Source organism: Bombina bombina, chromosome 1 (genome assembly GCF_027579735.1).
Source record: "Bombina bombina isolate aBomBom1 chromosome 1, aBomBom1.pri, whole genome shotgun sequence".
Classification (NCBI taxonomy): domain Eukaryota; kingdom Metazoa; phylum Chordata; class Amphibia; order Anura; family Bombinatoridae; genus Bombina; species Bombina bombina.
The window spans coordinates 1127227216-1127242461 of NC_069499.1; the positions used below are offsets into that span (position 1 = coordinate 1127227216).

The 15246-nt window shown below is 40.3% G+C and overlaps 1 protein-coding gene across 1 annotated transcript in view; it reads right to left on the reverse strand.

Annotated features, from left to right (window-relative positions):
* LOC128645416 (collagen alpha-1(XI) chain-like) overlaps positions 1-15246 on the reverse strand; it is a 256246-nt gene that overhangs the window by 141256 nt on the left and 99744 nt on the right. The window contains exons 6-7 of the mRNA XM_053698409.1: positions 14538-14655; positions 7658-7743 (exon numbers count right to left, since the gene is read on the reverse strand). Coding sequence (XP_053554384.1) covers positions 7658-7743; positions 14538-14655 — 204 coding nt within the window. The remainder of the gene's footprint in view (positions 1-7657; positions 7744-14537; positions 14656-15246) is intronic.

The window sequence follows — 15246 nt, forward strand, 5'->3', positions numbered from 1 at the left end:
TCTGGAGCGCCAGATTAGGGGTTAATAGTATAATGCAGGTGTCAACGATAGCGGGGGCGGCAGATTAGGGGTTAATAAGTGTAAGGTTAGGGGTGTTTAGACTCGGGGTTCATGTTAGGGTGTTAGGTGTAGACTTAGAGAGTGTTTCTCCATAGGAAACAATGGGGCTGCGCTAGGAGCTGAACGCTGCTTTTTTGCAGGTGTTAGGTTTTTTTTTCAGCCAGCTCAGCCCCATTGTATCCTATGGGGATATCGCGCACAAGCACGTTTTTCCAGCTTACCGGTACCGTAGGCAACGCTGGTATTGAGAGTTGAAGGGAAGGTAAATTATGCTCAACGCCCCCTTTTCTGAGCCTAAAGCAGCCACTCAGACAACTTTAAATACCAGCGTTGTCTTAAGGGTGTGCTGGAAAAAAAAGCAGCGTTAACACCGCGGGTCTTTACCGACAAAACTCTAAATCTAGGCGTATGTTTCCTAGTGAGACTATAAACAATTAGAGCACCCTAACGTGCATTTAGCATGTTTAATTATAAGTCAGCAAAGAAGGCTGAAGTTAGGACTCAAGTATTGGATAGGGCCTTAGTGAGATACTTAACCTTATTATTTCTGGGCTAATAGCAGTAACTAAATCCTTCACTTTATGTTTTTTAGTATTTGATGCTTTTTGTATGCGAGTGGGTGCCAGCAGTTTATATTTACCAGCAAGGGTGTAACTAAACCTCACTGGGCCCCATGGCAAAGCCCCCCCAATTTAACAGCACTCTTTCTGGCTGATAGCAAAAAGAGGGTGAGCGGGCACAATAGAGAAAGATAAGCTGTTTCTCTGTGACTGTTTTTCTTCCTTCCCAATTCCTTAGTCTTCTATGCCAAATGATTTGCAATGCTGCAGCCTTCCTGTAAATATATGGTGACAGGTTTGCTATAGATCAACACTCTAGTGGCCATCTTGGAAACCCCATAACTGTAAGGTAAAGGCAAACATTAACATTTCCTTAAATTATGAGCCCTCTTTTACAGGGGAGAGACATACAGGTAGAGCCCCCATGTAATGATGCCACTACTGATTGCAGGACCAGATGTGCCCCCTAAAGGTTTTGGCCCAGTCTCAGTTGAGTCATCTGAGACCCCTGTAGTTATGCCCCTGTGAACCAGTTAGGGATGAAAATACTAGTACATTTTCACTAGTCACATAATTACCAGGCACTCATAGGTGCATATCCTATAATCTTTTAAGGATATCAAGAGAGGCGATTAAACCTACTTTTGAAAAAGACTACATATGTAGCACTCAAGGGGTTTAAGTGGGGAGTATCAGTTCATAGATTTAGTTTACGAATATTATACAACTTGCAGCTGTGAAGCTGAATAGACAACAGGGGGGGAAATGGTAACAAATGTTAAAGGGATCAACTACATTAAAATATAACCTTTATTATTGCAAAAAAACACACATTTAAAATAGAAGTGAATAGATAAAAACACTCACAGGTACCTATAAAATAATCAGGTAGGTTGAAAAAGGGGTAACTGACCAAAAGATATTAATGTGAGCACTATTAATAGAGCAGCAATTTGTAGGTCTATATCTATATCATCTATATCATCTTTATACCTATAATCTACACAGCACTCCCATAATAAACTTGATGGGGCCTAGTTATCAAGCCGTCAACCTCAAATACGCTGGAATTCCGCAGCGTATTTGTGGCGAGGCTGATTCGCCTTAGTTATCAAAGGCTTCAGACCGGCAAAAGTAGAATTTTGTGACATAAACTTCGATCCGCCGGACTCCGTCCGACACAGATCGATTCTTACGTCACTCCAGATGTTCTGCACACAAGTGCGGCACAATCTGACTACTTTTGCTAGTTATCAAAAAACTAGCAGGTACGCTCGGCACTTTTACGGCCCAGCGTACCTGGTTTTCAATCCGCCAGCCTGGAGGCGGCGGATCCCATAGGAATCAATGGGAGTCTGACCATAGCGAAAGTACAAGTTCGCTGCTGCCAGACATCCCATTCATTCCTATGGGAGATGTCTACACCTAACACCCTAATATGTACCCCGAGTCTAAACACCACTAATCTGCCCCCCCTACACCGCCGCAACTAAATAAATATATTAACCCCTAAATCGCCGCTCCCGGAGCCCACCGCCAACTACATTATACCTAGTAACCCCTATCCTGCCCCCCCTATACCGCCGCCCTCTATAATAAATTTATTAACCCCTATCCTGCCCCCCCCTACACCGCCGCCACTGTAATAAAATTATTAACCCCTAAACCTAAGTCTAACACTAACCCTAACACCCCCCTAACTTAAATATTAATTAAATAAATCTAAATAATATTTCTCTTATTAACTAAGTTATTCCTATTTAAAACTAAATACTTACCTGTAAAATAAACCCTAATATAGCTACAATATAAATAATAATTATATTGTAGCTATCTTAGGATTTATTTTTATTTTACAGGCACCTTTCAATTTATTTTAACTAGGTACAATAGCTATTAAATAGTTATTAACTATCTAATAGCTTACCTAGCTAAAATAAAGAGAAATTTACCTGTAAAATAAAAACTAAGTTACAATTACACCTAACACTACACTATACTTTAATAAATTTTTCCTATTTAAAACTAAATACTTACCTGTAAAATAAACCCTAAGATAGCTACAATATAATTAATAATTACATTGTAGCTATCTTAGGATTTATATTTATTTTACAGGTAACTTTGTATTTATTTTAGCTAGTTAGAATAGTTATTAAATAGTTATTAACTATTTAATAACTACCTAGCTAAAAGAAATACAAAATTACCTGTAAAATAAATCCTAACCTAATTTACAATTAAACCTAACACTACACTATCATTAAATAAATTAAATAAACTACCTACAAATAACTACAATTAAATACAATTACTTAAACTAACTAAAGTACAAAAAATAAAAAAAGCTAAGTTACAAAAAATAAAAAAAATAAGTTACAAACATTTAAAAACATATTACAACAATTTTAAGCTACTTACACCTAATCTAAGCCCCCTAATAAAATAACAAACCCCCCCAAAATAAAAAAATGCCCTACCCTATTCTACATTAACCCCTTAATGACCGAGGACGTGCAGGGTACGTCCTCAAAAAAAAGGCAGTTAACGCCTGAGGACGTACCCTGCACGTCCTCGGTGTGGAAAGCAGCTGGAAGCGATCCTGCTCGCTTCCAGCTGCTTTCCGGTTATTGCAGTGATGCCTCGATATGGAGGCATCCTGCAATAACCTTTTACAGCCATCCGATGCAGAGAGAGCCACTCTGTGGCCCTCTCTGCACCGGACATCGATGGCCGGTTTCGTTGGTGGGTGGGAGCCGACTTGGGAGGCGGGTGGGCGGCCATCGGTGTGCCGCATGACGTCAAGGGGGGTGGGATCGGGGGCGCGATCGTCGGGGGCGCGCACGGGCGCGCGCGCGTGCACGGAGGGTGGCGGGCGGGCGCGTGCACGGGGCGGGAGCGGGTGGGAACCGCTACACTACGGAAAATGTATTAATAAATAAGACCCAAATCTAAGCACAAAAAGTGATCATGGAGGGGATCATGGAGGGGTGGGGGGTTGGTTTTGTGTGGGGGGAAGCTACACTACAGAAACTTTTAATAAATGTAAAAAAAACCCATTTTTTTCTTCTAAACTGGGTACTGGCAGACAGCTGCCAGTACCCAAGATGGCGCCCATTAAGTTAGAGTGGGAGGGTTATAGAGCTTTTTAGGGGGGATCAGTGAGGTTGGGGTCTAAGGGGGGATCGTACACATCAGCATATGTAAATATGCTTCTTTTTTTTTTTAAAAAAAAGGGCTAAATACCTTTTATTTTAGTACTGGCAGAGTTTCTGCCAGTACTTAAGATGGCGGGGACAATTGTGGGGTGGGGGAGGGAAGAGAGCTGTTTGGGAGGGATCAGGGGGTCTGATGTTTCAGGTGGGAGGCTGAGCTCTACACTAAATCTAATATTAACCCTGCAAGCTCCCTACAAGCTACCTAATTAACCCCTTCACTGCTAGCCATAATACACGTGTGATGCGCAGCGGCATTTAGCGGCCTTCTAAATACCAAAAAGCAATGCCAAAGCCATATATGTCTGCTATTTCTGAACAAAGGGGATCCCAGAGAAGCATTTACAACCATTTGTGCCATAACTGCACAAGCTGTTTGTAAATTATTTCAGTGAGAAACCTAAAATTGTGAAAAATGTAACTTTTTTTTTTATTTGATCGCATTTGGCGGTGAAATGGTGGCATGAAATATACCAAAATGGGCCTAGATCAATACTTGGGGTTGTCTACTACACTACACTAAAGCTAAAATTACCCCAAAAAGCTCCCTACATGCTCCCTAATTAACCCCTACACTGCTGGGCATAATACACGTGTGGTGCGCAGTGGCATTTAGTGGCATTCTAATTACCAAAAAGCAACACCAAAGCCATATAAGTCTGCTATTTATGAACAAAGGGGATCCCAGAGAAGAATTTACAACCATTTGTGCCATATTTGCACAAGCTGTTTGTAAATAATTTCAGTGAGAAACCTAAAGTTTGTGAAAAAATTTGTGAAAAAGTGAACGATTTTTTTTATTTGATCGCATTTGGCGGTGAAATGGTGGCATGAAATATACCAAAATGGGCCTAAATCAATACTTTGGGTTGTCTTCTAAAAAAAAATATATACATGTCAAGGGATATTCAGGGATTCCTGAAAGATATTAGTGTTCCAATGTAACTAGCGCTAATTTTGAAAAAAAGTGGTTTGGAAATAGCAAAGTGCTACTTGTATTTATGGCCCTATAACTTGCAAAAAAAGCAAAGAACATGTAAACATTGGGTATTTCTAAACTCAGGACAAAATTTAGAAACTATTTAGCATGGGTGTTTTTTGGTGGTCGTAGATGTGTAACAGATTTTTGGGGTCAAAGTTAGAAAAAGTGTGTTTTTTTCCATTTTTTCCTCATATTTTATAATTTTTTTTATAGTAAATTATAAGATATGATGAAAATAATGGTATCTTTAGAAAGTCCATTTAATGGCGAGAAAAACGGTATATAATATGTGTGGGTACAGTAAATGAGCAAGAGGAAAATTACAGCTAAACACAAACACCGCAAAAATGTAAAAATAGCCTTGGTCCCAAACGGACAGAAAATGGAAAAGTGCTCTGGTCACTAAGGGGTTAAAAAAGTTCAAAGCTCTTTTACCTTACCAGCCCTTAAAAGGGCCTTTTGTGGGGGCATGCCCCAAAGTTCAGCTCTTTTGCCTGTAAAAGAAAAATACAACCCCCCCAACATTAAAACCCACCACCCACATACCCCTAATCTAACCCAAACCCCCCTTAAAATAACCTAACACTAATCCCCTGAAGATCATCCTACCTTTAGTTGTCTTCACTCAGCCGAGCCACCGATGGAACTGAAGAGGACATCCGGACCGGCAGAAGTTATCCTCCAAGGGGCGCTGAAGAAATCTTCCATCCGATGAAGTGATCCTCCAAGCGGCGCTGAAGAAATCTTCCATCCGGGCGAGGTCATCTTCCAAGAGGCGCTGAAGAAGTCTTCTATCCGGGCGAGGTCATCGTCGAAGCCGGGTCTTGAATCTTCATCCCGCCGACGCGGAACATCCTCCTTTCCCGACGAACTACCGACGAATGAAGGCTCCTTTAAGGGACGTCATCCAAGATGGCGTCCCTTCAATTCCGATTGGCTGATAGAATCCTATCAGCCAATCAGAATTAAGGTAGGAAAAATCTGATTGGCTGATGAAATCAGCCAATCAGATTCAAGTTCAATCCGATTGGCTGATCCAATCAGCCAATCAGATTGAGCTCGCATTCTATTGGCTGATCGGAACAGGTAGCTAGGTAAGCTATTAGATAGTTAATAACTATTTAATAGCTATTGTACCTAGTTAAAATAAATTGAAATTTGCCAGTAAAATAAAAATAAATCCTAAAATAGCTACAATATAATTATTATTTATATTGTAGCTATATTAGGGTTTATTTTAAAGGTAAGTATTTAGTTTTAAATAGGATTAACTTAGTTAATAAGAGAAATATTATTTAGATTTATTTAATTAATATTTAAGTTAGGGGGTGTTAGGGTTAGTGTTAGACTTATGTTTAGGGGTTAATAATTTTATTACAGTGGCGGCGGTGTAGTGGGGGGCAGGATAGGGGTTAATAAATTTATTATAGGTGGCGACGGTGTAGGGGGGGCAGGATAGGGGTTAATAAATTTAATATAGGTTGCGGCGGGTTCAGGGAGCGGCGGTTTAGGGGTTAAACTATTTATTTATTTGCGGCGAGGTGCGGGATCAGCAGGATAGGGGTTAATAAATTTATTAGAGGGCGACGGTATAGGGGGGGCAGGATAGGGGTTACTAGGTATAATGTAGGTGGCAGCGGTGTCCGGGAGCGGCGGTTTAGGGGTTAATACATTTATAATAGTTGCGGCGGGGTCTAGGAGCGGCGGTTTAGGGGTTAGTAACTTTATTTAGTTGCGGGGGGCTCCGGGGGCGCCGGTATAGGGGGTAGAACAGTGTAGTTTAGTGTGAGTGCTTAGGGACAGGCTAGCAATAGTAGCTGTCAAACAGCCGAAGAGCAGCGAGATCGGATGAGTGATAACTCTCACAGTCCGCTGCTCATCGCCCCGCGGCTTTTTGACAGCTTTTTTTGATAACTTAGGCGTATTTTTTCAGGTCCGCGGTGGCGAAGGTAGGCGAGCTTAGGCGGGCGTATTGGGCCTGCGAAGGCAGGTAAAGTTGACACGATGATAACTACCCCCCGATGTGTCGACTGAAACAAGCGCTATGGAATCTGTTGGCGCTCTACAAATAACCGATAATAATAACATCCCCTACAGCACACTGGGTGCAAAATCCACTAGTAGTTACAGCTTTTGGCCATGATATTACAAGCCTTAGTGCCCCTCCAATGTTTGAGCCATAACCTCAGCCTTCCATGCTGGTCTCTAACACTCCTTGTTTTCTGCACCTATGAGGGTGCTCTAATTTAATGTGGCATCCCTAGGAAATACATATCGCGGTAGCAATAACCAGCCTCTTGTAATGTCTGATTATTTATTGCGCGCCCGCAAACGGGCAAATTTGCCCATTTGTGGGCGCACAATAAATTAGTGCTCCACCAGCCCAATGCATTTTCAAGTCAGAAAAAACACTAAAAATTCTGTAAATGTGATCATCTCAAATTCAAAAAGTGCCAATAGATAGTGCCTGGCCCCATAATGTTTTGGTAGATTTAAATTTAGCCAATAGTTTTAGGTTTTATCACAGTGAAGCATTTATTTGTATTTGTTGCAAGCATTTGAGAGCTTTAAATATAATATTATATCTCTCAATTTTGAAAGTGCCCTTAACTATAGCTCATTGACATTACATTAATTAACATTTTGTAAGTAGATTAATTTTACACCAATTTGTTTTTTTGTTTTTTTGTAACAGTTGCTTCATAAACCCCCAACATAATTGAGGGCTGCCTGCATTTTGCAATAATGTATGTATTCAAATTTAAAATGTAGTACTATGCTGTCTTAATTTGACGGTTATGTCTCTTTCTTTAAGATCCAGTAATTCTCTGTCAGAATACCTTTTCCATTGCTGCAGGACTCTCAGTTTCTCTAGTTGTTCCTTCTATCACCTCAAAATGAAAGGGCTGTGTGTTCACTGGAGATTCTAGAATACAGAATACAAACATTGGGAGATAGGAAATGCAGAGAAGTGACTGAACATGTAGGATGCAGAATGCAAAAATAGGAAGGAAGTGGGAATATCATTGTTTGGGGAGGATGGAGATCAAGGAATGGGGGGTAATATTTAAATAAAATAAGAAGATTGGATAGTGTGCATGTAGTAAGTAATAATATTATTTCAGAGGTTCCAATCATCCAGTATTTTGAGAGAGTCATGGTTTGGAAGTTTTGCTTGCTGTCCTTCCTGCTTCGTCTCATTGCTATATAAATGCCTAGCCATACCCCCAAAACATGTCCCACAATATGTTGAAAACAAACTGACCCCTTTAACAATATGCTAACCCCACATTTACAATCTTGGGGACTCCCACCCTTAAACCTTCCAGTCCCAATTACAATCCAGGAAATGTTGGGAAGTATTCTATTGCATAATATTGCATCCACTGCTGCTCTGTCACATGGGGGTCTCCACTTCAGCCACACTCCTAGGTCTGGTAATAGACAAGGAGGTGGTGTAGGTATTTTAATTTCTTCTCATTGCACCTTTCAACAAAGAATCTAGGAAAATCTACAAAAGGTTATACAGACTGCGCAAAGGTTAGGGTATATATGCGTTAGAATTTAAGGGGATATTTCTCCTAAATCCCCAGGGGAAAGGACACACAGAGAACAATGTAAAATCTAAAGCGCCAGTACAGGCAAAAAATACCCAGGAAAAAGAGAGCATACGATTTTGATGTTTATATTAAAAAATAATTTATTCTTCAACAAATGTCACAACGAGAACCTCAAAATAAAAATATATGTATAACATAGAATGATAATCTCCTAGGTATAAATTACACCTTATACAAGAATTCAGACAGTAAAATATGTGATTGGCCAATCTCTATTAAAAAAATGTGAGTAATCTATAAAAGCATTTACACAAGGAAAATCACACATATATTGTAGGCTACTAATGTAAGCAACTAGAACTGTATGTATCACAATTTCTAGCAATTTGTAACACAATATCTATCATAAAAATATCTACTGATAATCTAAGAGTATGTACGCTAAGTGCATAAACCAAATAGCTTCCGTTAAATATGGCTATGTCAGCATGACAGTGAAATGTCCACAAAGGTGCAGATGAATATGAGTGATTTACTGGTATCCGTGATTCCTTTAGTGTAGCACAGTGTTTTTTAGGTGTTAGTGCTCTAATGGATCCACTAGAAACTACAGGTACCTGTTTAAGTGATCCTTTTAAGTTCAGCTCTTAGAGTGGAATGAGCTGTCTTCTTTGTCCGATGTCACCTTTTAGAAGAAAATGCCTCCAAAATAAGACAAGCAGTGTAACTGCTTTAGCTGATCTTGAAGCCACGCTGTGAACCCCAGCTACAAACACTTCTGTCTCTTGCTCAGACTGCGCCTATACCGGTTAGGGCGCTGATTGGCTTAATGGTATGGGAGTGTCTGGTTTGAGCTGTGGGGTGCCGGCTCTACAGCTGATCCTTTTCCTTTCTTCCTCTTGATGCACAAACGGAAGCTATTTGGTTTATGCACTTAGCGTACATACTCTTAGATTATCAGTAGATATTTTTATGATAGATATTGTGTTACAAATTGCTAGAAATTGTGATACATACAGTTCTAGTTGCTTACATTAGTAGCCTACAATATATGTGTGATTTTCCTTGTGTAAATGCTTTTATAGATTACTCACATTTTTTTAATAGAGATTGGCCAATCACATATTTTACTGTCTGAATTCTTGTATAAGGTGTAATTTTTACCTAGGAGATTATCATTCCATGTTATACATATATTTTTATTTTGAGGTTCTCGTTGTGACATTTGTTGAAGAATAAATTATTTTTTAATATAAACATCAAAATCGTATGCTCTCTTTTTCCTGGGTATTTTTTGCCTGTACTGGCGCTTTAGATTTTACATTGTTCTCTGTGTGACCTTTCAACAAATACAACCCATCTCTTCCCTCACGTTTTCCTCATTCAAAACCAATATGATTAATTTATTCTCTCTCCTCTCTATACTTGTTGCAGTCATATACCAACCCCTGGCTCCTTAACTCAATTTCTAGATCACTTGGCTGCCTGGCTACCTCATTTCCTTTCCTCAGACACCCCTGCCCTCATTATTGGTGACTTTAACATCCCTCTTGACAATCCAACTGCCTCCTCTGCAAAACAACTTCTGCAACTCACTTCCTCTTTTGGTTTGTCACAATGGACTGACTCTCCCACTCACAAAGATGGTCACTCCCTTTACCTGATCTTTAGCTATCGATGCACTATTTCAAACTTCACAAACTCCCCTTTTCCTCTTTCTTACCACCATCTCCTCGCTTGCAACATCACATCCCTCCCTACAACTCTCCCTCCTTCTACTCCTCCTCACACCAAACTTCAGAGAAGCATTATGTCATTAGATCAGCAACAGCTTGCAAATTCCCTCGAACCTCTCCTCTCATCCATCTCCTCCTTTTCCTGCCCTGACCAATCTATCTGCCACTATAATTCCACCATTACATCTGCCTTGACAATCTGGCAGATGTTCAGTTGACTTTCTTAACTACAAGTTCATCTTGAACTCCTACTATTCTGCCCTTAATCTTTATAAGCAACATTACATCTTTACTCTTACCTCTACTCTTTCTTCAAACCCAAAACATCTATCTGTTCCCCACTTTCAATACTCTTCTCTGCCCACCCCCACCTCATATTACAACTTCTCTGTCGACTCCCCTGTTACTGAGGAAGAAGTTTCTGCTCTTATTCTGTGCTCTCACCTCACTACCTGTCCCCTTGACTCTATCCCCTCACAGCTACTTCCCTCCCTCTTCTACCCTTACGCCTATACTCACACACATTTACAACCTCTCCCTCAGCACCGGTATATTTCCCTCATCTCTGAAACATGCACTGGTCACACCTATCCTCAAAAAACCTTCTCTTGATCCCACCTCCCCATCCAACTATTTCCCTACTCCCTCTTGCCTCAAAGCTTCTCGAAAAGCTAGTATATGCACACCTATCCCATTTTCTTAAATTGAACTCCCTCCTTGACCTACTGCAATCTGGATTTCATCCCCATTACTCCACAGAGACAGCAATCGTTAAGGTTACCAATGACCTACTTACAGCAAAATAAATAAAAAAAGCCACGTCTCTCTGCTTATCCTCCTAGATCTTTCCGCAGCCTTTGATACTGTTGAGCACCCTCTTTTGCTCCAAATCCTCCAATCCTTCGGCATTTGTGACACAGCCCTCTAGTGGTTCTCTTTCTAACTGTCTAACCATACCTTTAGTGTAACATTCTCTGGGGCTTCCTCTGCCCGTCACCACTTTCTGTTGGAGTGCCGCAAGGCTCTGTACTTGGTCCCCTTCTCTTCTCAATCTACACGTCATCATTAGGTTCCCTAATAAAGTCCCACGGATTCCAATATCATTTGCATGCCAATGACACCCAAATCTACTTCTCTGCACCAGACCTATCTCCTTCCTTGCTAATCCATGTCACTAACTCTCTTTCTCACATCTCTTCCTGGATGTCCTCTCACTGCCTTAAGCTAAATCTCTCCAAAACTGAGCTCCTTATTTTCCCCCCTTCTTCCGAAATCTCCACCCCCAATCTCTCTATAACTGTTGACAACTCCATCATTACCCTTACCCGCATGCCCAATGTCTTGGGGTCACATTTGACTCTGATCTTTCTTTCAATCCTCACATTCAGTCCTTGGCTAAATCCTGCCGCTTTCACCTTAAAAACATCTCTAAAATTAGACATTTCCTTACACACGACACAACTAGGATTTGAATCCACTCTCTCATCCTTTCCCGCCTCGACTACTGCAATTCTTCCCTCTCTGGTCTCCCTAGCTGCTGCCTAGCTCCTTTACAATCAATAATAAATGCCTCTTCCAGGCTCATCTTCCTTACACTTTGCTCTTCATCTGCTTCACCTCTGCCAATCCCTTCACTATCTTCCTCTTGCCTTCAGGATTAAACACAAAATTCTGACTCTGACTGCACTGCTCCCCCCTATATCTCCCCCCTATATCTCAAATCTTGTCTCCCAGACACTCTCCCATCCCCTTCACTCTGCTCATGACCTCCTACTCTCCTCCTCACATTCCCGTTTACAGGACTTCTCCAGACTGGCTCCCATCTTGTGGAACGCTCTGCCTCGCTCCACAAGACTCTTTCCTAGTTTTGAAAGCTTCAAGCGCTCCCTAAAGATTCTACTGTTCAGGGATGCATACAACCTACACTAACCTTTCTTTATACCAGTTCCTCTCCTCCATTGCTATCCTCTTGAAACCCCTCAGCATGTAAGCCGAAGAGCCCAGCTGTTTGTAGATCACCTTCTTAAGAGCTGATTACAACAGTGTGACTCTTGGGAGGGCCCTCTACCCATTTGATCCCTATAAATGTTTCCTTGTATACTGCCTATGTTTATAGCGTTGTGGAATCTGTTGGAGCTCTACAAATAACCGATAATAATAATAATATTTATAATTAATAATGACAAAGCCAAGACATTTATATCAAACCCAATAAAAATAAATTGTTCTTGTTCCTGATGGGCTTACAGAGAGTGTTATTTTTTCTTCAATCAATCCCACCTTATAAATGGGTTCCTGGGGGAATTTAGAATTAATTAAATAATTATCCTGTCACAGCGACCAGGGTCCCCTTTTACCATCTGTGGTCCACCTTGGACATGTAGAATTCATTTTGAGTAGACAGGGCTCTTATAATATAAGTCAGATTTATGTCTCACTCTCCTTGCCATGTCAAATGACACAGAAAAGACTTTCGGCAGGGTAAGGTGGGACTATATGTTCTATATCTTGGAACTCTTTGGACTTACTGAAACTTTTTGAAAGGCAATGAGTGCTTTATAAGCTGCCAGGGGGATGCAAGGTGTAGGCTTTTGCTCTCCTTTTTTTTTTATTGGTAATAGAACACGCCGGGTTGTCTGTTGTCCCCTTACCTTTTCGCCTTCACTAAAGAAGATTTCTCAGTGGCAATTAGACAGAATGTACAGATCCAGGTTCTCTTACCATTTGAATCCCATTTAAAGCATGCTCTTTTTGCTGAGGACCTGCCCCTTTTTTGACTGATTACTCTTTGCCTACATTGCTTGCTCTACTCTCTTGGTTTGACTCTCATATTACAAGATTAATGTTGGGAAAACAGAGACTTATTCATAAGAAATCCCAGCCCAAACCCCTTTGTCAGTATCAGTTTTAGTGGTCCGAGAGAGGTTTTAGTGATTGAAGAGAATTATAAAACTCTCATTTGAAAGATGCAAACTGTCTCACTTTTTGTAGGTATACCGAGATATCTTAGCTGGCTTAGGTGGCAGCTATTAAGATTATATTTTGTAGAACCTCACCTTCTTCTTAAGGTGCCTACCTCTAAAGGTTCCTTATGCCATTCTCAATGGATACCAGGCTCTCCTTAATCGCTACACTTAAAATGGTAAACAGCCTAGAGTTGCTGCTTGGGTGTTGCAGTTACTTTATGGGTAGGTTGTATAGGCTTGCCTAAAGTTAGACTGTACTATGAGGCAGCAATGCTTTCACACATTACGATATGGGTCTCAAAACTCTACCCTTCTAGATGGAGAGACTTGGAACAGTCATCTCTTTCAGCAAATATTGACCTAAGATCTGCTGTGGATTCCAACCCACTATTCCTCTTCTACCATGATTGATAATGTTTTGATTAAAAGATGTCAGGAAGAGTGGTTCAAAATTTGTCATTCACCACTCATGTTGCCACATCTCTCTCAGATTCATTCCCTTTGTGACTTATCATACTGCTTACCAGAGTCTAACCCACAACTGAAGAAAGCCACAAACCTTAATACAGCGGGGGATTTTTATGATAGCAATACTTTAATGCCACATGAGAGACAGTTGAGATTGGCTACACTTCCCCCTAAGCTACATTATGATTTGTTGTGCTTCATAATCTCCTTGGAAGCTGGAGTTAACTGAGAGATCAACTTAGGCCATCTCGATATTGGAATTAAGGTTGAGTTTTGGTTGTCAGCTTCAAAAACCTGACAAAATTGTACTTAATTTTTTACTCACTGAAAGAGGAATCAATTGCCTTCTAAATGGTCTTGGGTGTTTCTAGAACTTAATCAGAATAGTTTTATTGCCATGTGTGAATGCACACACAAGGAATTTTTCTTGGTAAATGACATTCCATGTTATACATACAACATCAAAGCATATACATAAGTAAAAAGAGATACAATGTGCAATATAAAACATGATAACTAACTTATTCTGGAGAGTACAGATCCTAAAGGGAGGGCAGGGGAACACTAATAATCCTCTCAGCAGCCAGAACGTTTCATTGTAATCTTCTAGTATCAGATTTGGTAGCTGATCCAAACGAGAAAATTAGTGAAGTGCACAGAACGAATTCAATTACAGCTGTGTAAAACTGAGTCAGCATCTCATGTGACAGATTGAACTTCTAACTAATCTTAAAAGAGCTGAAATCAAGGAGTCTGAATACTTACCCCCCATCCTGCACTCAATTAAGCACCCTGCAGCAGCCCTGAACTTTTGGGTTTCCATAGCTTGGTGATGTCATCATACCCATGCGTAATACCCAGCCACTTAGCCACCTTAATATTGGCAGTAAGTTCAAGGGGATCACAATAAGCTTTGGAATGATGACACATGGCCATCATTTGTACGTTTTCAAATCTAAAATGAAAAGTTAGCAATGTACTTTCAAATACCTGAATCTTCTCTGCTTGCATTTCGTATTTGTGGAGTTGAGTTTTGCTCCACCTCTTTTTGGGGGTATCGATCATATGGTGCGAATGGTGTTGCTGGTAGAAATAATTCATTATTAACCTATATGTTGCAAGAAAAAACATTTTGAAATCAATCATTTTCTACTACTGTGTGTTCCCTGTAAAATATATATGTATATGCTTATATATTTATATATTAATATGTGTATATACACATACATATATATTTAAATCCGCTGCCCATCGCTGCGCGACTTACCCACTTTGCTTCGCTAGGTTCTCTTGCCGTGTCTCACGACATGAGAAAGACACTCCCATTGGAGCCTATGGAAGCACACTCTATTGAGCCCAAAGCTTCCATGCAATTGACTGTGTTGGTATTACAAGTGATATTAAAACAAGGTGGAGACTACAGGTTTATATTAGAAGCAATTATGATGTCTTTTTATACTATATTTTAACAGTACTGAAATGTATGAACCTGCTCCCGTCTGCAGGCACAGGCCTAATCTACATGCCCCATAGAATAAAAAATAAAAATAAAAAACACCCCCCAAAAACAAAGAAACCTAAACCCTAACACTAAAATAAATTACAATAGCCCTTAAAAGGGCCTTTTGTAGGGCATTGTCCTAAAGATATTTCAGCTCCTTTACAAATAAAATAAATTACTAATCCCCCCCAAAATAAC